Source organism: Ciconia boyciana, chromosome 9, assembly GCF_034638445.1.
Source record: "Ciconia boyciana chromosome 9, ASM3463844v1, whole genome shotgun sequence".
NCBI classification, from domain to species: domain Eukaryota; kingdom Metazoa; phylum Chordata; class Aves; order Ciconiiformes; family Ciconiidae; genus Ciconia; species Ciconia boyciana.
The window spans coordinates 2,506,199-2,530,797 of record NC_132942.1 but is presented as its reverse complement, the minus strand read 5'-3'; the positions used below and the strand labels follow the sequence as shown (position 1 = coordinate 2,530,797).

The window sequence follows — 24,599 nt, the reverse complement described above, 5'->3', positions numbered from 1 at the left end:
CGCGCCCCGCTGCGGGGCTGCCGGCCGGCGGGCGGCTCCCTGAGGGAAGGCAGCGCAGCTGTAGAGGCGGAGGAATGCGGACGGTTGCTTTTTCCTGGGTGCGTTATCAGCAGGCGTCTGGCCTGAGGAGTTTCATGCTGAACGAGCGTACAGTAATGTTGAGGGCGGTTATGAACCTGATCGAAAGAAACGGGGAGTGAGGGGGGAGCGGGCTGACCCCAGCACCGGGGCCGCGGCCGGGCCCGGGGCCCTCAGGCGGGCTGGGGGCAAAGAAACCTGGAAGATGATGGCAGGCGGCATCAGGGATGGCCGTTTCCCTCAAACCAAACACCAGCCACGGGTTTCTAATGCAGAATTGAAGTGCATCGTTGCCCATGCATAACCCTGCCTGGTCCCGCTCCTGTTCCCCACTGCTGGCACCTGCAGGGTTGCACTGGGTGCCGCTGCTCCCTGGGACTGGTTTTGGCCAATAACTGCTGATAGATGTGAGTTGATAATATTACATCCCACTACCAAAATTGCATAAGTTACATTCCTTTTATTAATCAGACCTCATGTTTCAGCTTAAGTTTCTAGAGCAGAGGAATCTCGTTGCTTCATTAACATGAAAAACCGAGATAATTGTTTGGCATTACTGGATTTCCAAGTGAAGGGAGAGATGCAAGTGCACACATAAACTGGAATAGAGACTGAATGCTTTTAAACTTTATTGTTTTAGACACATAGTCTGAAAAAATACTATGCATTCCCAATTGTCAATTCATATTAAACAAGCATATACATTTGGTTATATTATTACCGATTTAAAATAAAAAATGAAACCATTACAGAAAGACTGCTGCATCTTCAGAGAACTTTGCAACATTTTTTTCGTAGAAGATTGCTAAAATCAATCTCAGGTTCCAATATTCCTTTGGTCGTTATTTTACGTATATATATATATTTTTTACATGTTTAGTACAAGCACGCATTCTGAATGACTTCATACCGATTGTGAGGACAGAGTGCTGGAGTGACAACAGATTTTATAAAAGAGTTTTTATTGTACGTCAGTCCACGAGAAAATCTTATGAGCAGTTTTGAGAAATGTGACAATTTAATTCTTTACAAAAGTTTCCACAGATGACTTTTCGATGTACATGCTAATATACCAAAACATCTTTAATTACAGTTAAGATTTTTTTTTTTTACACAAATGTATCTGTTCTATTTTAACCCTTTCGCTTTCAGTTGAAAATAGAATAGGCAACGCTTACGGAAATGCCTCATTTGTTCGCTGCTTGTACTTTGCTAAAATACGTAACAAAAAGCTGAAATGAAGCGAAGGGCTTAAAGGGGCTCTAGATGCCTCAGAAAACATTTTATTTTGGAACAATTCCAGGGATCTAAAACTTTTTCCCTTCCAGACTGCAAGCATACAGATTTCTCCTCTGAGAAGCATAGCCTCAGCTTCATCATTTAACAGGAGTAAAGACGGTGTAGAAACCATTGAATATGCAAAGTACTGAAGAATGTTAATTCCAAGAAGAAACAAAGATCTAATTCTGATATCTTTTTTTTTTTCCCACGGACAAAACCAAAGTGAGCTAAAGATACAAAAAGTACACAGATAGAATTGCCTCTAAATAAAATGCTTTTCCAAATTTTCTGTAAGGCATCAAGAGGTCTTTAAGTAATCTGTTACCATGCAAAAATAGTATATTCTTTCCCAGTTTACATTCATCTTGTAGCAGTTTATTTACATATAGATCACCAGCTTGTGCTTTTAACACATGGAAAATGAAAAAAAAAAAAAGAAATCTATAGTTATTTTGTTTCATTCCAGAAGATTTAAGTCAGATTATTTTCTGTTATATGCAAGAATTTCGTATTCATGGCAAAAATGACACTGAACTTTACTGATTCCGATATATACTTACTAACAGTGATGAAAGATTGTGAAATAGTGCTTTTATCACTAAACAACTCACTATCTCTCTCTCACCTGATGTCTGTCAACCATTTTAACCTGCAAATGTGCCTTTCAGGACAGAATAATGCTGTGTATTTCCTGCCAACGTGGGGTTGAGACTGTCTGCTATGGTTTCTGCTCACACCTGTGTGTGTCTCTGACCATTTCTGTGGCAGAACGGTATTTTCTCTGTGCAAAGAAGCAGCAAAGAACGTACAAAATATATAACTAAGCCATATTCTCTTCCTGGAAAATGTATTTTATTCTGGTTTTTATAGACGAGCACTGGAGACGGTCTTCCAGTGATTTCACAGGCATAGCACCAGGCCCAGGAAGAACCTCCGGTATTTAAAATGTCTGAGAATACAGGAGCTGAGCCCGCAGCACACCGACTGCAGGGTGAGCCTTCGGGGGAGAGGGTGCCGAACTGCTTCGTCCCACTTGGCTGCCGAAGGCAACGGCGCTTTTGGGACGCCGAGTAACAGCCCCGTCGCAGGGGCCCGACTCTGACCAGCACCGATCCCACCTGCAGTGGCAGAGCGGAGCTGTGCTCGTTTCAGTGGGCTTGCTGTATTTTGTCATTGACTGATTGCGGAATGAACCCCCGGATGACAGCGATGAGTTAAAACCCGCCATCCTGAAGCTGTCAAGAATAGGGCTCTTCACGGAGGAGGGAAACTTGTGTTGCCACTTACGCAACGGCACTTGAGTCTCAACTCTTTCAAGAAGAAGAACATTAGAAATTAATTTTGTAATTAGTTATCCTGAGGAAAGAAAAAATGGTTATTGGACAGCCCTGGGGATTTTTCCTTGGTGGTCACAAGCAGTATTTCCGTTTAAGAAAGCTCAATGCAAAACAAATATTCCTGGAATTTGAAGAGAAGCATGTTTGTGCCTAGCTCATGTTACACGTGTATTCTTTTCAAGTTTTAATCTCCTACAGCATCATTACGATTATGGCAAGAGAGAGTGACCTGCAAAGGAAAATCTGATTACACAAGAAAGTATTAAAGAGCGCTTTTAGTTTATTTATACAGCTTTTCACAAGTTCTGAAAGTATTCACACTTTTGGTGTGACAACACAATTTCTCCCAAATTTTGCATTGTCCTAGTGGGGCCAAGTCTGTATTTTTTCTTTCTTATTCTTTTGGTGTTCACATCTTTGGCTCTAGTGCATCTGACATTCTGCATCAAATACCAAAAGAAGAATGCAGATATATTATTCAGCATTATATATGTAAAAATAACAGCCATCTAAGCCGTAAATAAACTCATATTGGGATCTTCTATACTTATACAAAGTCAGAGTTTAGTTGTCTAGAAAAGTCTGGTAAACTGAAATCATCTTAGGAGAAAAGCAAATTCAGTTCACGTGGTAGAAAAAGGTCAGTGGAAAATAGCTTTTCTGTACTTCTTTAGATGACTTTTTTTTTAATTTTAAAAGTATGTCACATTAAAACAGACAGGAAATTGCACTGAATCTAATTCTTCATTGCTTTGAAGCGTGTGTATGTAATGACTATCTTTTGGCTGATACAAAAAGGAGATGAATTAGACTCCGCAGAGATGAAAATCCTTTATGACTTGACCTAGAGCACCAGATTTTATACAGTAATTCCTATCCTCTGTAGACGTGGCAGATGCAAATTCCCCAGGGATGCTGTTGCTTTGTACATTGGTGAAAAATGAATGTACAGTGCCATCAGATCATAGTAGCAGTATTTCTTATTTGCTTTGGACTGATATGAGTCATTGCAATGGAATCAAATGAGGAATCAGGCGCAAAAAGGGATTCGGACAAATCATTCCACATTTGATAAATCAAATAGCTATGTTCTTTACAGGAGTGATTATGTTAGCTGATACGGTTTCCTTTGTATCATTTTGTCCTGAAATTACTGCAATAAATCAGTCTTCATGTAACGCTAACTCATTAATTCAATTTATTTCCTCTTGAAGCATGCAATGGAATTTCAGAGGGAAAATAAGAGATTACTTAGATTAAAAAGTTAAACTTTTAGCTTCAAAGTCTACGGTGGATTCCAGTTTAAGAGAGAAAATAAGTGTGCTTTCACTGTCCTAGCAAAGAAGATCTAGCAGGCACAGCTCCATGCTAGTATGCACTGGTGCAACACACAGCAGCTATTAAATACACGTAACATATTTAGGACCCTGTTTAGCAGAAGGAAGCCACCGACAGTCCAAGCATTCAAGCGACTCAACATTACAGTTTTCTCATTGTTTTGTACCGTGCTTTGTATCAGGAGAGAGCTCTAGAGTCTGTTCCTGCTCCACAGGGGACTTAATCCCCTTACCCAGACTACTTGCTGTTTATTCCAGAGAGGCCACTGGAAGTGATGACAGTGAGAACGGAGGCTTCCAGACGTCTGAACATAGAGGTGTTTTCTTAGCAGGCCTTTCTGCAACCACGTCCAATGTTCTACCGTACCATGACACCTTACAACAGCAATGGCTAACACAGCCCTTCGCCCAGCCCCGTGGGCCTTTTGGAGCAGCATTTGTTCCTCTTCCACGACCGGCCGAAGGATGCCTTCCGCTGCTGCATCTCAGGCTGGCCTTTCTCCCAAACCAATTCCTTTTGCTAAGCCCCATTCAGAATCGCAGCTTATACCTTGTGCTCCATTTCTTTAGCACTGTTTCTGAAAGGGAGTTAGTCCAACTGGACTACGCAGTATTAGCAGCATGTAAAGTAATAAATTAGGGACTGGGAGCATGTGGGTTAACGTGAACTCCCACAGAAAGCCGCCACAGAGCCAGCGATGCTTTTGCAACCTTCTCAGTTTGAGTAGTTCAGATGTCCGTGAGGGTACTGTGCTGAAGGAGGCCCTAACGTAAAACCAGCATGCCATGTATACATTGAGTTCGGATGAAAAGGAAATAGAGGGAATTCTATACTATTGCTTCCTAACCTGTTCTTGTAATTTCAAGGTAATATTAATCTCTTAGATGTAATATACTAATAGGTCTATTAAGTACAAATAGCGGGAGATTAATTCCTATTTCTATTCCGGTTGTTAGTTAGGTCATTAATGATTAAATCAAAGCAATGTAATTTATGTCCTGGAAAATATAAAAACTATCACTTAATATATAAACCAATATCCAGCTTGAAGTTCCAGATCAGGGATAATAGACTTTTACCGTCAATCACTGATTGTTTGAGGTAGACCACATTATTGAATTATCCACAATTTTAGTTTCTAATGTATTAGGTTCTATACAATCAAATATCAACAGACATACCTGAAATTTTCCCTCTTTTAATTAGAAATGTTTGTAGTTATTAGTAAGGTAAGTTTCCATAATTTACTTGGTCACAGATTGAAATTTCTGCATCTTTTGTGGCAATTTAGCATAATTCTTAGTAGTGCCGTACTGTGTACATAGAGTAAAAATGAATTGGATCACACCTGATGGGAAAAAGAAGGAAAATTATGGTTAGTGGTGAAATCCTAGAACAATGAAAGGCGCAACTGTAAGATTCAGATGCTTATCCCTTTCAGCTGTGTCATTCTGGCTCTGTATTTTTGAATGTTATTCTAATATTGCTACGAAGTCCATTATTCAGAACATTCTTCCTGTGGTTTCAGATGGAAATGCTTGAATATAGCTCTTCTATTTGTTTTTTGAAGTAATCTCTTAGTTCTGGTCTCTTAGCCTTTAACGTTGGTGTCAACAAACCGTTTTGTACCGAGAACATATCCGAGTGAATGTAAATGGCTTTGACCTAAAATAAAAAAGGGACATATTTATAGCAAAAATTACAGGCATCACACTGAATAAGCGTAACTTCTTACACCAGCCTTGCTGTGTTACCTCTGGCTGGCCCTGGAGCCCAGGGGACCCTGCCACCAGGTCCCCGGGATTTTCCTCACGTGCCCAAGTTTTCCAAGGTGACACTAAATCCCTCCACCACCCCTCACCACTCCCTGCTCTCCTGCTTGTTTTCTTGTGTCCGCGCTGACCCGACAGCCAGCCAGCGCAGAAGGGAGCTCTCCGAGAGAAGGAGCACATAAACCTCTTTTCTGTATGAAACCAAGGCCAAAACACAGCGAGGCAGAGCGCGAGGGACAGGATCACCATATGTGATATTGTAACTGCAGAGTTTCACACGGTTGAAAGACTATGGGAGAGAGGGGAAGGGAGGGAGGGCAGGGAGTCATGCTAAGAAACCTCATCTTAACCAAACTGCAAAAGAAGGTAAGCAGCACTAATTCGGTCGTGCAAAATTATCATGAAGCTCTGCAGGCACAAAGAATGTACACGACGATCATCTTTAAAGAAGACGAATTGATGGTGTTTTACGAGCTAATTAAAATGATATAAAATCATTCAGCCTAGGCAAACAGGATTTTACAAGGCTGCCCTTGTTAGCGGCGGTGCCTCTGAGCACAGCAGGGAGCCTGGCAGCGCAGATGGGAGCGAGCTTTTCCTTCCAGTGCATTTATGGGAGTGCTGGTGTGGGAGAAAGCAGAAAACTGCTGCGTGACTGGTCATAGTCCACCGATTTAAGACAAAATTCCCCAGCCATCTGCTGCTTTCGTGATTCCCCAAACCAGACTGGTTTGCATTTTGTTAGACTGGGAGTTGCAGGAATATAGACTGAGAATCAATTTTTAAATTCCCATTAGATAAGTGATTCATTTTCCCCCGGTAAGCATTGTGGTCCAGTTCCTCCCGCAGTGACATCCTTCACGAAATCAGTGTCCGTGCTATTAATGCTTCCCTCGCTTGCTGCACGGGCTTTCAGAGCCTGCGCCCTGGAAGCTGTTGGTTATAGAAGCCAGAGTTGTCATTTCCAAGCCAGAGGTCCAAGCTGATGATAAAGAGTGGCTCTTCCATATAAAGGGGATCCCATCCCACAAGAGCATTAGCCGTAATATCTGGCTCAAAGTTCGGTTTTAAGATTACACGTTGCAACAGAGATGTTAATTTTGAAGGCCTTTAGTTTTGAAATGCGAAACATTTCTTCTTAACTTTTAGAAAGACGGCAAGGCTTTCCTCTTTATAGTTTATTAATTGCAAACTGCTGGTGGACTAGATTACTTGAGGATATTTCATACCGTGAAGACTATGGCAGGAGCAAACCAGACTTACTACCACAGACAATTCTGTGCATTCCAAACCGTGCTTGATATTGAATTTCATTTTTAAACTCATTTCTTTTTACTATCATTTCATTTGCATATGTAAGTGAGAAATGAAGAATACCAAGTTTATGTTTAATGGTGCTTCTGCTGCACTCAGCTATGGCTAATTACTCATTACAATTACCACCCAGAAACAGTCTAAACAAAAGCAAAAAGGGCCTTGCTACTTATATGTAATGATTAAGATGTTCATTATTTTAACAGAAATAAGCATTTGACATTTTAAAATGTGGTGGATTTTTTCTTTACTGTGTTTTTAATGCTGGGTAATCCATGGTTGATTTCAGATCTCTCCTTCTGAAGTGTTTGTAGCTCTGTTGCAGAAATATTTACACAAGCACCAGAAAAGAATTAGTGCACAGGCTGAAAATAAATAAACCAGCAGCATTTCCTAGGTCAGTTGTAGGAATGGTAATTAGTGACCCAGTTTCTTAACAGTTCTTTCAGTGGCAGAAGCATCGGAGTCCTACAGATAATTTATCTTGACCCCTGGTTGTCTGACTGGAGATTATCCATGTCCCTGGATTCGATTTTTACCTCTGCACCCAAAACTTTCACTAAATTTAATTCAAATTTCAAGCATGAGTGGAAGGCAGAATCACAGCGTATATATTTTTCAAAGGAACAAATACAACTTGTGAGCAATAAAGCTCGCTCTCAGAAAACATTGTGTGCAGCCGCAACAAGGACATGTAGTAGCATAACAAATGCTGACAAATCCCCGTTCGACACAAATGGACAAATTGCCTGTCTGACCACACTGAATAATGTATTAATTGTTTCATTTTACCTGCTCAAAGGAATGAAGTCCACTCTCCTTACCTAACCGTACCATGTCTTCCATTATCGCTTGCTGCAGTTCCTGGGTTAAAATACATAAATTCCTCGTGAAATAGCAGAGTCAACCTTACGTGCAATTAAAGTCATTGTTCATCAAGAAAACAGGTTTCTGAGTAAGGTTCAAGTGCCTTATTGATAGTTAATACATAATTAGCCAATATTCTATTAAAGAAATGTACAAACATTGAACTTAAGTGCGGTGATGTTAACGGTTTCCTCAGTATGAAAAGTAAGGTTCTGTTTTCAAACATATATGACATAGATGCTTCAATTTGCAATCCTTCACCCAGTTGCCAGACTTAGATGCAGAATTATTTCCCACAGCCACCAGTGGGATGACTCCCTGGCATCAGTGTTCACTGATGTGATGCAACTCCGTTACTCAGCATTAGAGAGCGCGTGTAAATACGGCTGGAATCCTTATTTAAAACAGCTCGACAAACACAACCTCTCCTACTGCCGTACTGTTGTTCTCTGCAAGACAGACCCGTGGTCGCCGCCATGGAGGAGTTGCAGAGGTCTGTACCATCAGTCAGCACACATCACTGTATCCGGGTCAACTCTGCTTAGTTTTCAGTGAGGAAATAATTCTTGTCACTGAGATCATTAATAATAGACACCAACTCTTAACTGGGTTATGCTACAGTGAAAAAATGTCTGTACTGCAGATAGATAGAAAGACAAACCTTATTTTTACAGAGTTCTGCGTATGTTCCATCAAATCCTCTTTTCTTTGCCCAGCCTGGCATAACTTCAGAATCGGGCACCACGATTCCCACCAGAAAGGCCTGTAGGTGAAGGAGAAGGAGAGCTGCAGGCAAAGGCTGAACGACATTCAAGGCCCTACACTGAAGTGAGTACATAAGCTGGTTGAATTTGCTACGTGTTTCTCGCTTCTCGTTAAATTACGTTAATAATTTGCTAACATGTCATAATGAAGTATATTTTGGTGTCTGTGCCTTTTCCTCAGATAAAATGGTTCTCCGTGACTGTTCCTGCATTTGCCAGCAATTTGAACACCTTCAGTTGGGTTTGCGTTCAGCTTGGACGTTAATTAAATTACTTTTTCACAAGCGTAAGCCAGAGCAGAACATAGCCCGTATCATTTATACACATGCAGTTCATGGGCCTGTGAGTCTCAGGCAAACTCCGATGCCAAGGGAAGCCTCACGTTTGTGGCCACTGAATGTAGAGGGATGAATTGCAATGGTTTCAGAAGCTGTACATGTTCGTATAGATACGCGAATAAGTGGGACAAGACTGGTCAAAACGAGTAGGCAGTGGTCGTGGAGCAGCGGTGGCTCTGCCTTTGTCTGGCTGACCACAGGCAACGTGGCGAAGGAGAGCGTTAGAGACCCAAAGGGTGACACTGAAGCGAATTTAAAGGCTTGATCTTTGGCCACAACATCCTCCAAGCTGCTTAGGGTCACACCAGCTCCTGCGTGGCTGCCGGCCAGCTCCAGAACAGGAGGGAGACATCAGGGCAAAAACGTGGCATGACCCACTCACACTTTCCCCTCATTCATGCCCAGCAATCTGTCTTCTATTTACAAAGAATAAAGTAAGATTTTCTGAAAACTTAGTTTTTACCTGCAGGCTGTCTCCATGGACATAGATCTGGGCAACAGGGTCACTGCGGATATAGATATTCTCTATCTTCTCTGGCGCAATATATTCTCCCTGAGCAAGTTTAAATATATGCTTTTTCCGATCAATAATTTTAAGAGTCCCATTCTGTTAGGAGAAAGAAATGAGAGTTCCCAGAGAAGTTATTTAACCATACAGACTCGGTAAGCAGTCTGCTTTTAACAGAGCTCTTTAAATTGTCAGAAAATGCTTCACTGACATATCGAGCTTATTCTGCAAAATATAAACTTAACCCTTCGTAAAGACAGATCTGCTTGGAAATTTAGGTTCAGGACTTGAAAATTTATGTGGGATAATACAATAGATACAAGAACTAAGCATCTGATCAGTACACACAGGTAACCATTTCCCGATGTCTCCAGTGTGAAGCCAGCCCTCCTGGTCCAGTGCTTCAGTTGTCTTCTCTTCATCTTTCAGATAACCTTTGAAAACATTTGGTCCTTTCACACATATCTGCAAAACAGTCAGAGTTGCTGATAAATTATTTTATTATTCTGCTGTAAATACTAACAAGCTAAATAGTCATTCAGTAAAATTGCAGTATTTTAAAGGCTGACTTAATGACTGTGCTCCATGAAACTAAAATATATTGCGTTACAAAATTACCTATGGATTTTTTTTCAAGCTAATGGAAGTATGAAGCAGGGAATGCAAAACTGATTTGTTTGAAATTGGTTTGCATTCAGCTTGCAGTTAAAAAAAGTTATTTCAATAAGTTTAATTTCTGTGCAATATAGAAATATCAGCAATGCAGAAATCACAGCAGTTCAGCTCTTCTTAGCTGAACTAATTAATTCCATCTTAGCTTTTAAAGTAATCAGGCATGGCATTGGCTGGAAGTACTGCCACAGCCCCTTTTTAATGAATGCTTTGCGGCTCTGTTGCTGAATTGACGTTTTCATTTCCTGACTGTAATAGGTAACACATCAGCAACCATGCACCTTACAAAGGTAAAATGCTTCTGTAACTACGTAACTACTGAATACAGTGTTAACTAGTGAGAATTTGATATAAAAATGTGATTTACTACCTCTCCTTCTCCTTTGGAAGCAAAATAATTCAGCTCTTCCACATCCTTCAATCTGATTAAGTTACAGGGCAAAGGGGCTCCTACGTGACCTGGAAATCAAAGTTATCAAGTCACTTGTCAGCTCTGCTATAAACAACAGTTAGCATTTTATTCCTAGTTGCTTGCGTTGTTGTAGATACACTGGATGGTCTTCCAGGAGCTGTGTCTGTGTGCAGAAATAATTTCCTCATTTCAGGTTTTGCACTATTAAGACTAAATGCCCGAACCTCCTATTTGGATATATAGAAACCCTATTTTCAAACATGTCGAAATACAGACCATGTCTCCCTTACCTGTAAGAGACTAAACCCTTTTCTAAGCTTCACTCGCTATAAAAGCACACAAAGCTCTGGACTCCTGTTGTTTTAATCCCCTGGGAATACCAACCGCAATGACATTACGCTGACCGCAATGACATTACGCTGAACACATTTCCCCCCACCCCTACAGTTTCTCCAAAGATGAAGCGAGGGCAACGTCTGCTGCAGCCAACAAGCACTGCTAGAGCACAACCCACCCAAAACGGGCTTATTTTCCCCAGAAATAGCCACTAGGAAAAACGGACTGGAAAGAGGAGTCACAACTCCACGTCACAGCACTTTGGGCGCTGTAGCTCTCAGGGGCTGAGCCCTCATTTTGCAAAGGAGCCAGATCGAAGCGCACTGAGGCTGAGGATGCGGCGTTGGCACGCGAGTGCTGCTTCGCCCAGTGCCGCCCAGGGCACGGGCCGGGGGCCGGCGGGCAGCGAGCCCCAGGACACACCAGTATCTGCAAGGGGCTGGTTTTGGTTTGAAGAAACCAAAGAGATGGCCACTTGCGCTGGGAAAAGAAAGCATGTGCTCTTCTCCAGCCACGGAAAATCTAGGTTGGAAAGAAGGAAATGTTTAACTGGCCAGACCCATTAATATCTGATGTCCAGGTTTCTTACTAGTATTCATTTGAATAAGTATGATACCCATTTCAAAACATTTTTATAAACGCTGACGAATTGTGTTAAGAAGAAATTAAGCTGCAGTACTTGCATGTATTATCCAAATCTTGCTTAGTGCTAATTTTTTATCAAGATTCAAAAGTTTTGAAAGCCTGAAATATATAAAGTATTGAGCACCGGTGGGTCTGTATTCAAAGCCTGAGTTTGCTCCCTAATTACATGAATGTATTAATCTTTTCTTTGTTCCAGCATTTCATTATAAAAACGTTCTTTTAAATTCAGCTCCAGTGCTCTAGAGAGGACTCACAGGGCCAGGAGTGCAGAGACAAGAGTATCGCAAATAACAGCTCAAGGGACAATTCCAAATCTCCCCAGGCAAACGTGCCCAACATCTGATCCCTGCGTATTTATTCTGGACCAGCGATACTTTCAAGAACTTCACATTTGCTGAAGATTATTCACACGGCGGCGAATGTTGCATAACATCCCGTGATGTTACAGTTCAGAATTTTCAAAAGAAATGTGCATTTCTTTTCTTTCTGGAAATGGTGGAAGAAAATCATTACCTGATGTCCAGTCCCCTGGGGTCGTAAAGGTGCATCCAGCTGTGCATTCTGTTTGGCCATAACCTTCGTAAACCTGACAAAGAAACAGGTATCTTTGAAGCAGTATATACGATTTCACTGTTACAGAATAAAATTCTAAGCATTGCCTTCTGTTGCACAGTCCTGTGAGCTGATCCTGCCGGCTGCAATGCACAGGCACACATTTAACACAGGGACACTTTCCCTGGCTCTTACTGTATACACAATTTCATTTACGTGACTATGAATTACCATGGCTCTGTAGAGCTGAAAATAGTAAGAAGACAAGTTCAGCAATTAGCTTTTGAGTCAAGAAGTGTGTTACTCTATGAGAGGAATTTATTAGTGGGGAAAAAAGGTATTTTTGTGGGACATTTTGAAAATACACCTTTTAATTTTTTTTCACCTCATTTTAGACTCTTGAATGAGGCCTTTTACTTGCCCTGGGCTTCCTAGTCAAAGAGCAATAATGCAGTGGACATCTTAAGGGAGTTAAATGGCCATCTGAAGATTATCTTTCTCCATTTATATATAGAATAAAACTCGTGTACCAAAGTTCCTAGCACGTGCACAAGCACATTTAATTGCCCATACTCAATTAAGTGCTGAGAAATGGGTGGGATGAGTCTATCGCTTTTCTTTTGGCAGCTGCCCGCAGCGAAAGCAGCGCTTGCCCGCTCTTCACTTCCCAGGGCCACCGGTCGTTCCCAGTCCAGCCCACGGCTGCGGGAGCAGAGCTCCGGGGCCACCAGGGCGCTGCATCTGCCCCGAGCCCTGCAGCTGCTCTCGGATCGGTCCTGGGAAAGCTGTCCTAAATGCAGTTCTGAGGTCCTAACCCATCTCCCTTCTTAAATGCAGGGCGTTTCCTAGCCAGCAGTAAATGAACGCCTCCCAAGCGCCGCGCGAGCCCACCTGGCATCCGAGGGCCGCACGGAGGAAGCCCAGGACAGTCGGAGACGCAGGGGCAGCGCCTGTTACTATCATGCGAACGCACCCACCGAGACTCGCCTGTTTGATACCATGAGAAAACAACAGAAAGCATCACAGATTATTACAGATGGCAAAACCATCCGTTGGTATTGCTTATACAGAGCTTGCGCAAAATGCTCTCTCTAGAATAGATGCAGCCGTGCTATGGAAATATGACCTGGGTCAGAACCTTTCCTTAGGGATAAAAAGCCAGCTAAAAAGCAATAACTGTCCCCCTCGCAGGTAGAAATAGTGCCCCAGGAAAAAAACCATTCGACATACAGGGTGGGAGCCCCACATCTCTTGGAGGGTGAGCTGCTCAGTCTCGACTCCGGCGGCTGCCCGTGCCCGGGTGGGCTGCAGACCTGCGGGGAGGCAGCCTTGGCCTGCAGGAACACGTCTGGCTCTGAGGAACTGCTGGGTAAAAACCAGACTCTTCCCCCTTTCAGTTTTCTTTGCTTATTTGTATCTCGTCATTTTTAATGAATTGGCTCCCAAGCCATCTAAAATCATGCTGTCCCTTTTTTAAGGCAGATGACCTTCAAATATTTCTGGAGGGTATTACATCAATTCCTGTGTCACACTTTACTTCTTTCCCCCCCTCTTCATTTCCTTTTTCTTATTCCAAAAGTAAAAAGAAAACCCAGAACAAAAGAAAACAACTCCTGCTTGAGTCTGCCAGTCTCGCCAGATCCTGAATCAATACGCAGCCTGCCTTGTCTCATGCCTGCGCTCCCGTCAGCATCGTGTGAACTCTGCTGTCTTTGCACACTGAGGACAACTAATCCGCAGATGAAAAGTACAGTCGGTTTCTTTAGTTAAAAATAAAGTGGCGCGTCTCCAGATAAGTTATCCAATTAAAAAAATGAAGTAATCAGAGCCTCCTGGAGTAGTACAGTGCCTGGAAAACCTGGTTTAAAGCCAATTTAATCTTGTTTTCCTGAGGAGATGTGCGGCACACAGCAGGGCATTCTGATTTCTTTCCCCTGTTGTTAAATCGTGATTTACTTGTGCGTTTTTCTTTACACCCTTATTCTTGTTTTCCTAGGAAAAAAACCCCAGTCTTGAATACGCCCAATTGAAACCCGACCCTAAATCCAATCATATCTGTAGAGAATTTGCAGAAAACTTCGGAGCAACGTCTCTTTGATCATACTCCTCTTTTCATGACCACCTTCCTGAATTTCATCCCCACCGGGAGGAGACAGGAGTGGGTTTACTGCAGTCCTCTCCCCTGCCTGTTGCTGGCTGTGAGCGAGGAGAAACCATTTACCCACGGGGCACGGGCAGAGCCCGCGGCGGGTGCCCAGTCCCCGCAAGGCAGAGCACCCAAATAATGACGCACGCACAGGCTGCCCCGACAGAAGCCCTGGTGTCGGGCAGGAGGCTACGACCCTGCTTCTGGGCAACTTCACCTGGCAGAGGGCAAGTGCCTCCGCACCGCACCACGGCCCTCCTTGGTGCCTGTGCAGGGCCACAGCTTGCAGCCGAGCGCTGCGAAAAATAGGTGCTATTCCGCAAATAGGTGATTTCTGGGTGCTGCCGAAGGAGGGATGTGGCAAAAGCTGTCTTAAGCTGCCTTGCGTTTCTCCCTTCCCCTCTGGAAAACTATCCCTAATGGAAGTGAAATTTTGGCATCTTATGCGTGGTGTTTAAAAATAAATACATAAATAAAAATAAATGTGGCAAAAGCTAATGCAAAAGTTAGTGGAACAACAAACGGTGCTCCTTTTCCTTTTTCTATTCAAATTTTCAGTCTGCTGTTGGCTAGTGAGTAGCAATTGCCCACAGTTCATCATCAGGCAAGCGGACCACGCTGACTTTAAGGAAAACCAGTCCTTGCTAGAGGAAATGACAGTTCCTTGACTTTAGACTCACTTCTTAAATTCCTTACCTGTATTTTATTAAAGAAAAGCTTATCCCACAAGCTATCATTTCTGATGATCCCGTTTCGGACTTCAGCCTTTTTCCGTTTTGCAGCAAATTCCAGAATCCAGCGCTTGAGGGACGTGTCTGCCTGGCTGAAGATCTGCGGGAGTGCGGGGTGGCAGGCAGCGCGGCACCCGAGAGAGAGAAAACGTCAACGGCTGTTCTCACAATTACAGCTATGCTGCTCTGCTGGTGCCGGGTAGGGTGTAGATACATTAGCAGTACAGTTAAATAAGACTATGACTTTTTATAAAGGCACTATGGCTTTTTTATTGGAGGGGGAAAAAAAAAAGGAGTGGTTTGTTTTGCTCCGTTCACTATCGTACATACTGTTCCTTTGGGGAAAAAAGAGAGAGGATGACGGTGTAGGCTTTGACGAGATTTACATGACTGGTACTTCTCTATGGTTTCTACGGTAGGATTCAGTGCAATCATGAAATCTGAGCAACTAGGAATGAGCAACTTGAATACTTGGCAGTTGGAGCAGGTATCGGCGCTGGCTGAGGAGGTGATGGGGGCTGCGTTTACCTGAGCTTAATCAGACAGCAGGATGCGCTACATCTCTACAAATGAGAAACCCCCGGTGCCCATCCCTCTAACGAGGCACCAGAACCCCTGATCCAACAGTCCTGACCTTGGGGAAAAATTAAATCAGTAGCTTGTGCTTAAGCTCATCTTTAGAGGATAAGTCTTCTGAGGAATAAATATTCCCAGCTGGTCAAACAGATTTAACGTGATGACCAGACATGTTTGTCTTAAATACCTTTCAAGACCATCTCTTAGTTTTAAAGATTTCTAGATCCAAAAGCCAACCTCACATTTACGCTGCCTAAATCCTCACAGTCTTTTTGCAGCTCCTGATTTTGAGCTGTCATTGCCACCAGAGAGAGAGATTCAAGTTCCAAAACTGGTTGGAGGGCATAAAAAGTCCTAGTGCATCCAGGTTTGACTGGTGTTTCTCTGATGAAAAAAAATCCCTCGTCTCTGGAAACGTCACTAGTAACCTCGGTGAGAACAGGGTAAGAGGCTAAGGCAGAGGGATTTCATATTAACACGCAACAGCCACGTCTGCAGCCTGTGTAATTCAACATACTACAGACTTACGGATTCGAGCAGCTGGATCAGTTACGCAGGGTAAGAATGTTTTCCAGTAAGGCAGAAATGGTATAATCTGCTCAGGAAATCACCATGACTAAGGGAATGCTTTCACATAAGTACTAAAGGGACATAAACTTTATTATTACAAAAAGAAGAAAATTAAACTCACCTTATCGTACATCCTGTTTAACAGCCGCGGCACGACAGGGAAGATGGTTGGACGCAATGCTTTCATATCGTCAGATAAGAGACGAATATCTCCTTGGAAGAACCCAATTCGCCCTCCATGGCAATATACGACAGACTGATGGGAAGAAAAAGGAACACGTGTAACCTCTTTGCTTTGAATTCTGATGGCAGAGCATCCCTCCCAAGCGCAGAAGTGCCTTTCCTGAAATTCTACTCTCAGTAAGGCAAAAATGGAGCTTTACAAATATATCTAAATGTAACCATAAATTTTGCGCTGAATAGAGATATACAGATGGTTCTGGGCACTTATCAGAACTGGCAATTCAGCATCCACCAAATTTGCCGCTGTTTCTGGAAGAACAAGGAGCCACAGCTCTCGGAAGGGATTTCCCTTCACCCCCTGCGTACGGGGATGGAGAAGTCTGAGTTACGGTCAGATTCTGGATCTGAACTTCTCCTCTGAAGCCCAGACCTACCATAGCAGCTGACAGCATGAGGACCTATTGTCGATAAAGAAATGCACATTAAGAAGCATTGTAAAACATACTGAGCGGCAGCCGATTTTTAGATGTTAATACTTTAGTTTTGTTTAAATACAACAATATAGACTACGTTAGCAATACAGTGCCTGATCCTGTATCCCAGAAATAGAAGCCCACTTCATAAAAGGTGCTTTATGTGTATGGAAACTACAGATCCAGGAGTTTCATACTTGGAAAGAAAACAGGCCGCTTTAATCAGATCGGAATAGAGCTGGATGTGCGGGATCGGGCAGGGCAGGCTGCCTGCGATGAGCCAACTGGCAGCTGAAGCAGCAGCTCCGGTAGGCAGTAACACCGCAGAGGACTAGTCACTAACTTGGTAAAACTGGCATTTGATCGCTTATAAACGTGATAAAAAGAAGTGCTCCTGCTGGCGAGCGTTCCGAGACCAGCACCTTTTGGAACGCAAGCAGGAGAAGGCGTCCTCAGCAAAGCGCCCGCGATGCCAGGAGCTGAGCCCAGCCTTGCTGAGCCCGGACCAGCGCACTCGCTTTTCTGAGCTCTCCAAGGCATAGATTGAGAACATCAGCTCCCTTTGCTGTACTAAAAATTCCTTAAGAGACATCTAAGTCTTTTTGTGCTACTCCTAAAAATCTGTAATACTAACCAGAGTGCTCTCACTGCTTTGTCAGCCCGGTAGAGACTGTCTCCATCAACTGAAACCACAGGAATTTTATACATGTGGCGTGGGTTTAACAAACATCACTGCCAAATCTGTGCATTACACTGCACATGAATTAAAAAAAGGAAAATATAATCAGTGTGCTCATTGGGAATTACAAATAACTACCATAAATTTTTAGCTTTAAAGAATATACGTGTATAATTTTAACTATAAGTTCCAGGAACTAATAATGTTGGCTAAAACTAGGGAATTTGACAGAGTGCTTGCTGTTCAGAATAATTTGGAAAATTTTTTTTAGCCCTTTTGCACAAATCTTTATATTAATGAGCTTTTTTAGCAGAGAGGATAAACCTGAACATTCTTTGGAGGCCTGCCCCTCTCAGTATGGTAACATCCTGTGAAATGAGGTTATTTCAAATGTTTCTAATTTTTTTTTCCCCATCAGATGACTTTTTAATTATTATATCCTTGTTTGCTGGCAAAGCAGATTGCCTGACTAGTGGTGCCATACTGACCAACTTGCCTTTTAAAATTAGACTTACAAGTAAAGATAGGCTGGGCTGTAATTCTCCCAATCTTTCATGGACTTTCACTTCCAACTTGCAAGTTTTTTAACAGGGCAGAATATATTCTTTCTGGCACAGTTGCTACTAAGAAGTGGGAGGCTCATATTCAGACGCTTGTCTGACTCAAAAACCGTGCTTTCAGCCCAAAACAGTCCTCCCTGAGAAAGTACAGAGCTGCGACTGACTCCAGATCCAGTCTTTGGATATTGGATCAGTTTTTAGTTGGCAGCTTCTCAACTGATGTGATCGTCTCATCTGACTTGCCTAACGCACCGACTGCAGCACAAATTATCACCTGTCTTTTCAGAAAAGAGATGTGAAAAGTCAATTCTGCGGGCTGGCACGAGTTAGCGCTTCTATTTGCCGTTATTTCCAGGGGACGCTGGCTTCCAGTTAATGCCCACCGTACGCTGCCCTGCCAGGAGGATCACCTGTGTCACACCACGATCTTAGTTTCCTCTTTTTCAGTGTCCGCAAGTTTTTTGCAGACCTGGTTATTTCTGCAATAAAAGGATTTTGGCTGATGTAGAAAATGGCACGGAATTATTTTTACTCCCGTGATACCTGACCCTAGAGTGCTTTGAAAAGCTGCCCCCAAAATCGTGCAGGTGGCAGGTTCTGCTCATTGATGAAGGGCCGCTCTCCAGTCTCGGAGTCCCCGGTGGAAGCTGGAGAGCTTGGGAACCTCTCCTGGAATCGCTCTGGGCTCCCGGCCGTGTCACCGAGACCAGAGGCCAGGCCCTGGTGTTACGCACGTGGCACTTCTGGAGTACAAGCTTTTTTAGTGCTACAAGATATCGCTGGTTATTTAGTATTTTATTCTTTTTTTTTTTTTTTTTTGGCGTGGAAAAAGACGATTTCCACTGACGCTAGGACCTTACCTGTACCATTCTCTCAAACATGTGTGCTAAAGGCAAATAGGAAATGTGTACATCCTCACAAGTAGGAGACCACTGACTCTGGAAGAAAACACAAGGAGCCCCACGAGGCCTCGTCAGTTCAGGCAGGTTTCTTACCTGTATAACTCTTTCAAACATGTGAGCCAGAGGCAGGAAGGAGATGAGCACATCGTCCTGTCTCGGAAAGATCACTTTCTGCAGGTGAAGGGCATGGGAGACAGAAAGGAAAGAAACACTGACAGGAAGACAACAAGAAAGTCATAAAACAATAAAAAGAAAAATGGCACCAGAGGAGCAAAAGGGTAAAGATCGTCGAGAGAGGAAGGGAGCAGCGTACGAAGGGAAGCGTTAAGCCACAGCGTCAATGAAGCTCAGTTAGCAGGAGGAGTAAAGAGCACGGAGATGTACACAGAGGGCAACGGAGAGGCCTCTCCATGGCAGAAGGCGTATTGTATCCGCACAGCTCACGCTGGAAACGAAGGCTCACCCTGACAGAGAACCCAATTTGTATTCGTTGCTTTCTACCATGAGGTGCTACGACCACGATTTGCGCTCTCAGCTGGTGCAGACCTGCCGGGGCCGCCGGGAAAGCAGCGGGGCTCTACGGGCACACCATTTTTGCACATCGCACAGAGCCCGTCAGAGAGAGATTCACAGTGTTACTAGAGTCAAAGCTATAGATTTTTTTCTTTTCCTTAGGTTAATCATTGATTTGAATCAGAATATGTTGGAAAAATTAATGATTTTTTTTCAGCTGCAAAAATAAATGATTTCTGTTAGTGTTTCTCATAATTTGAAGGGATTAAAATGTGATTTTTTCAGGGCGTTATCACTGCCCCACAGGCAGGTGCAGTGGGGAAAAAGAAGGCTGGACAAATTATGCAAAAATAAAAATGACCAACGTCTTTGGTTTGCCAAAGTTTTAACTCTGGCTCGCAGGCTGGAATAAACAAAGGCCCTGAGAGCCTTACCTGATCCGTGCCCCAAAAGAAAAGTAGCCTTTCTACCTGCATTTCCAAGGGTAAGGCTTGCCATAATATTATGGATTAGAAAAACTGAAAGCTTGATTACCCAATAACTTGCACCAAAGCCAGTGGTTAGTGGAAAATGGGTATAAAATCTATTAGCTCACAGTATTAGCAGTTTATACCCACTTTGCATCTCCACTGCTGTGACAGAATCGATAGTCCGTGACCTGGGACAGGGCGGTGGATGGAGGCACAGGAGTTTCTTCCTCGGGGAATATTTTAGTGGAGTTAAATCTGGGCAAGTCAGATTTGGGTACGCCCTCCCAACCATTACCTAGTGAAGTCAAACATGATTGACCACGTGGGCGTTTTCAGCATCCTGTTTCCTGTTATTTTATGTGTCAGTCTGAATTAAACCATTAGGGCCCGCAGATCTATTTACCCATTATTTCGCATTGGCCTCAGTTTCTGCAAGCACAGTAATGTAAAACCATTAGCATCACTAGCTATGCTGCCTTTTTTTTTTTTTTAATACGGCTTGAAGTGCCCAAACAATAAATGATGTGGTTTTAAATTGGACCAAAATGATGACATTGAATAGTATTTCACAGTTGGCACAGTTGTCCAGTTAAACGTAAAAATTAAAGCAGCTTCTTGGCATTTCAGAACAACCTTATAATAAAGCTCTAGGTTCACTTCAAAAAATGTTCCATTTATAAAAATCACTGAACTAAGCCAAACTGGCACAAGAGCATGTAAACAGAAAATCTACAATATTTCTCAGCTTTAGGTATTTTTATTTTATTAATTGCTACTACTTTCAAGTATTTTGCACTTTGCTTGATTTCATTACTGTGGTTAGATGCTGCCCTAATCGTGTGGATCGGCTACAGGCATTTACACTCTCACCTTCTCATCTCTGGTGACTGAAGCTATTGAATTTACAACCACTTACACCACACTTACGTCTCAGTCTGACACCTTCGAGAATAATCAGTGTCCCCCATTGCCATCACTGAACACTAAATCCATTTCTGTCGGCCAGTCCTGGAAGATGCCAGGTTCCCTCAGCTCCCTCTGAATTAGTTCTCTTCCAAAATAAATGTTCCTGCCCTTGGAAACTCAGGCGTATCTAGGCATCATCTTTCATTTGTGCATCTTGCTGCCTCGGAACCCAGCGAAAGCTCCGCGCTGCGACGCCCCAGGGCTCACGGCAGCAAACTGCTGTATTGACACTTCGTGCTGCAAATTACTGGAGTCACAACCCTGCAAATACTTGAACACGTGAGGTCAGTGGGGTTTCTCACATCACGAGCCCAAGTTTCTTTACAACAGTGGTGTGGAAATCTCAGAAAGTTCAAGGATTAGGATAAGAAGACTGCAGTATTTTCAGTACCGATGATAAGACCAGCAAGAGGTATAAGGTAACAAATTGTCCATCCCATATGTACATCGCTACTTTATAGAATTGCCTGTTTACTACAAAAAATTAGACTTTTTTATATTTGTTAGGTACAAAATGCATATACTCCTTCATATGTTGTGCTCCAGCAATTCTGCTTCCTATATTGTTTCTAATCACAAGTTTACACATTGCATGAAACATATTATACGGGTACTTGGCCAGTGCTATGCTTTTTTTAAAAAATATGTATAACGGAAACCGAGATATACTTTAATATCAATGAAATTAACCATTCTTGTAAAAACATATATGTTCTCATATATACACCCTTTATATGCAGAAAGCTTTCAAATAAATGAGGATGACATTGCGTAGGCATCCTTAAAAGTGGATCCTGTAATCTTTTTGGAGCACCAGTTGCAACTGTACAGGGCTTGTTTGCTTTCCTAATTCTTGGAAAGGAGTTAAGTGATTTACAGGAGCCAATATTGCTCCTCAGAAGCACTTTGAGCCTTACGGAGCCAGGGAGCCAGTGCTGGAAAGGGGATTTAATGCCCTCCAGTGCTGTAAGCTCAGACCTGCTCCCATGCCCATGGATTTGGCCCTCTGAGTAAGAGACATTTCACCTCTTATCTGCAGGAGCACATTTCCAGCCCATGCAGGGACACAGCTTAACCCACACACTCCGCACATGGCAACATTTTCTAAATCAGGGTATTCACCTCCGTCACTTTCAAAAAGCCTGAAAAATCAGCAACCACGTTCCCATGAGTCAGCATAGCACCTTTGGGGTTTCCTGAAAGGAAACAAAGAGTGATTTTAAAAGATGAGCCAGTAGGTAATTTCCAAAAGCTTCCAAAAGCTTTAAAAGATGAGCCAGTTGGTAATTTCCAAAAACCAAACCAGGAAATGGTTAAAATATTAAGTTCTCTTTTTGAATTTTAAAACTTATGTAATTTTCGCAGTCATTTCTGTGCAGTAGCATGCACCAAAAACACTTATTGCAATCCTCAACATTTAATAAAATGATACTATAAACACGGTATAACATGAGTATTTCTCTTGGAGACTCTGAACAACAGGTTCCACCAGAAACAGCCCAACTGCAATCTATGAGAGTACTCGGATGGAGCTGCTTGGTGAGCACGGCCGTCGGACCTGGCTGGCTCTTCCCGGCCTCTCCAGGTAGGATTTATTTCATACGGATTTTGACTAAGAATGATCTTGAATACCAACAAACCCCATTTAAAAGGCTGTTAAGCTCTTACTAAGCCAGCGCACTGGCTAACCTGAACAATGCAGAAAACAGGTAATACATGGTAAAAATTAGGTTACAAGAAGACCCTATGAGACTGCAATTAAGGGAAGTCATTAATACTGTCAGCAGCAGAGCAGAGGTGTCCTGGAGACAGGGACGCGCGGCAAAGCCTCAGCATTTCACCGCCCGCCCACGCAGGCAGCTCCACACCCTCGGCATTTGCTTTTTCACCCTCTTTTCTCGTCTGAGCTGAGAATCCCCTTCGCACCATAATACAGCTTTTGCGTTTCGTATCTGTTGGTACGCCAAAATGCAGGGTTTGTTAAACAGCAACCGCACAGGCCAAAACCTCCGGGCGCGGAAACCAGAGCCGAGGGCCCCACGCGAAACGCTCTGCCTGCAGCGCTGGCACGTGGGACTCTGCATGTCCTCCTGCCCCAACCCCGTCCCCTTTCATCACCCTCAAAGGGTTTACTTCCGAAAAGAAGGTGTAGCTCAGCTCAAATAAAGATTACAGAGCCAGCCTCTCTCTCCAGCGTGTTTTTAAGCAGATTGTTTTAATTCGATCACACCACTGCAGCGTAGCTCCCGCTACGCCGTGCGGAAGCAGATCGGAGGAGGTTTACCTGCAGGCACCCCACGTGGCCCCGGCACGGCGGGCACAGGGATGCCCCCAGGAGCTTTGCAATCCTGTTACAGTTAAGGATGGATACAACGGCCTCACAAGATTGTAAATCGGCCAAAATTTCATTCTGGCTTCCTCAGATTAGGAAGGGGCAATGGTGTTTTGTGAATCAGGTTCAGCACAGGAAAATATGCTTAATCCTCTCAGTTTCAGAGCAGTTTGCAGGCTGTGGTGCTGGCAGCTCTTCGGTGTGGGCACGCGCCCACGTGGCACAGCCCAGCTCAGGCCCCGCTCCAGGAGCCGCGGTGCCGAGCCCTGTGCCCTGCCAGCTCCGCTGACATCGCTTCTACCTGGTCTCTCAAATAATTAAATAAAGGCCCAAACAAAAGCAGTTATTATCGCACACATTTATTGTACTAAAGCAGGACATTTTGAACACAATGTATTTTACTGAAAACCCATATTTGGTGTTCCAAGTGCCTTTGAGTATTTCAGTCCCAAATACTATCAGATGAGCACAGTGCACGGGAGCTATTTTGGTCTCACTTACATTCGTCCTCCTCCGAAGCTCAGAGGTGAAGCTGGGGCCGACATCTTTGCCAACCACAACTGCTCCTGTCCTAACGTGTTGTGCAGACCAGCTTGCAGGCACCAGCTCAGCCAGGCAGGTTTTGTTTCGAGGCGCTTATTTTCGCAGCTGGGTGCACGCGTGGATCCAGACCTCAAGAAAACGCCCGTGAACCAACGGCAGTTGTAAATACATGCCAACGACCCAGAAATTGCTCGTGTTATTTTAGTTGTATCTCGCCAAATATGCGTGCTCAGCCCCTGCAATTCTACAAGTAGCCGTACTCCCACAGCGTTGCACAAGTTTCTCCGCGTTGGCAGCCCCGTAGGTCGCACTCCGGAGGAGAGGACGTGCTCAGTACTGGTGTGGAAATTCCAAACTGCACCCTCTGGCTATACCAGCGGCAGATCTGGCTCCTGCACCTTGACACACCTCTTTTCAGACTTTTTTGGAAGATTTCTCAGATGCTTTGAGACCTCAGACTCATTTACTTACTCCACCTCTGGCTGGTTTTTTTTAATGCAAATTCAGTACCTCTGCTCAAATCACCGCGACATGCCTGGAAGCAGGGTGAACATCCTGGCTCCTTCGCCCGTGTCCTGCCCGCAGCAGGTTCAGCATCCCGGACAGGCTGTGGTGTTAACGGTGTCAAAGCAGAGTAGCAGCATTAGAGCCAGGAGAGCCTTCATCAGGAGAAATCCAGAGCAAACCATGCTGCCACAGGGGAGCTGGAGCTCTTGGGGCTGGGAGATACCTGTAAATTTT

The 24,599-nt window shown here is 43.5% G+C and overlaps 1 protein-coding gene across 3 annotated transcripts in view; it reads right to left on the bottom strand.

Annotated features, from left to right (window-relative positions):
• Positions 1 to 756: 756 nt before the first annotated feature.
• Positions 757 to 24,599, bottom strand: part of ACSL6 (acyl-CoA synthetase long chain family member 6) — a 47,958-nt gene continuing 24,115 nt past the window's right edge. For 2 of the 3 annotated variants that reach the window (XM_072873192.1, XM_072873191.1), the window contains exons 10-21: positions 22,106 to 22,179; positions 18,993 to 19,070; positions 16,359 to 16,493; positions 15,057 to 15,191; positions 13,106 to 13,201; positions 12,176 to 12,248; positions 10,640 to 10,728; positions 9,946 to 10,062; positions 9,553 to 9,696; positions 8,649 to 8,750; positions 7,913 to 7,984; positions 757 to 5,699 (exon numbers count right to left, since the gene is read on the bottom strand). In XM_072873192.1, coding sequence (XP_072729293.1) covers positions 5,559 to 5,699; positions 7,913 to 7,984; positions 8,649 to 8,750; positions 9,553 to 9,696; positions 9,946 to 10,062; positions 10,640 to 10,728; positions 12,176 to 12,248; positions 13,106 to 13,201; positions 15,057 to 15,191; positions 16,359 to 16,493; positions 18,993 to 19,070; positions 22,106 to 22,179 — 1,256 coding nt within the window. In that variant the 3' untranslated portion in view covers positions 757 to 5,558. Of the gene's footprint in view, positions 5,700 to 7,912; positions 7,985 to 8,648; positions 8,751 to 9,552; positions 9,697 to 9,945; positions 10,063 to 10,639; positions 10,729 to 12,175; positions 12,249 to 13,105; positions 13,202 to 15,056; positions 15,192 to 16,358; positions 16,494 to 18,992; positions 19,071 to 19,127; positions 19,206 to 22,105; positions 22,180 to 24,599 lie in introns of all 3 variants that reach the window. The other variant, XM_072873193.1, reaches the window with a different exon arrangement.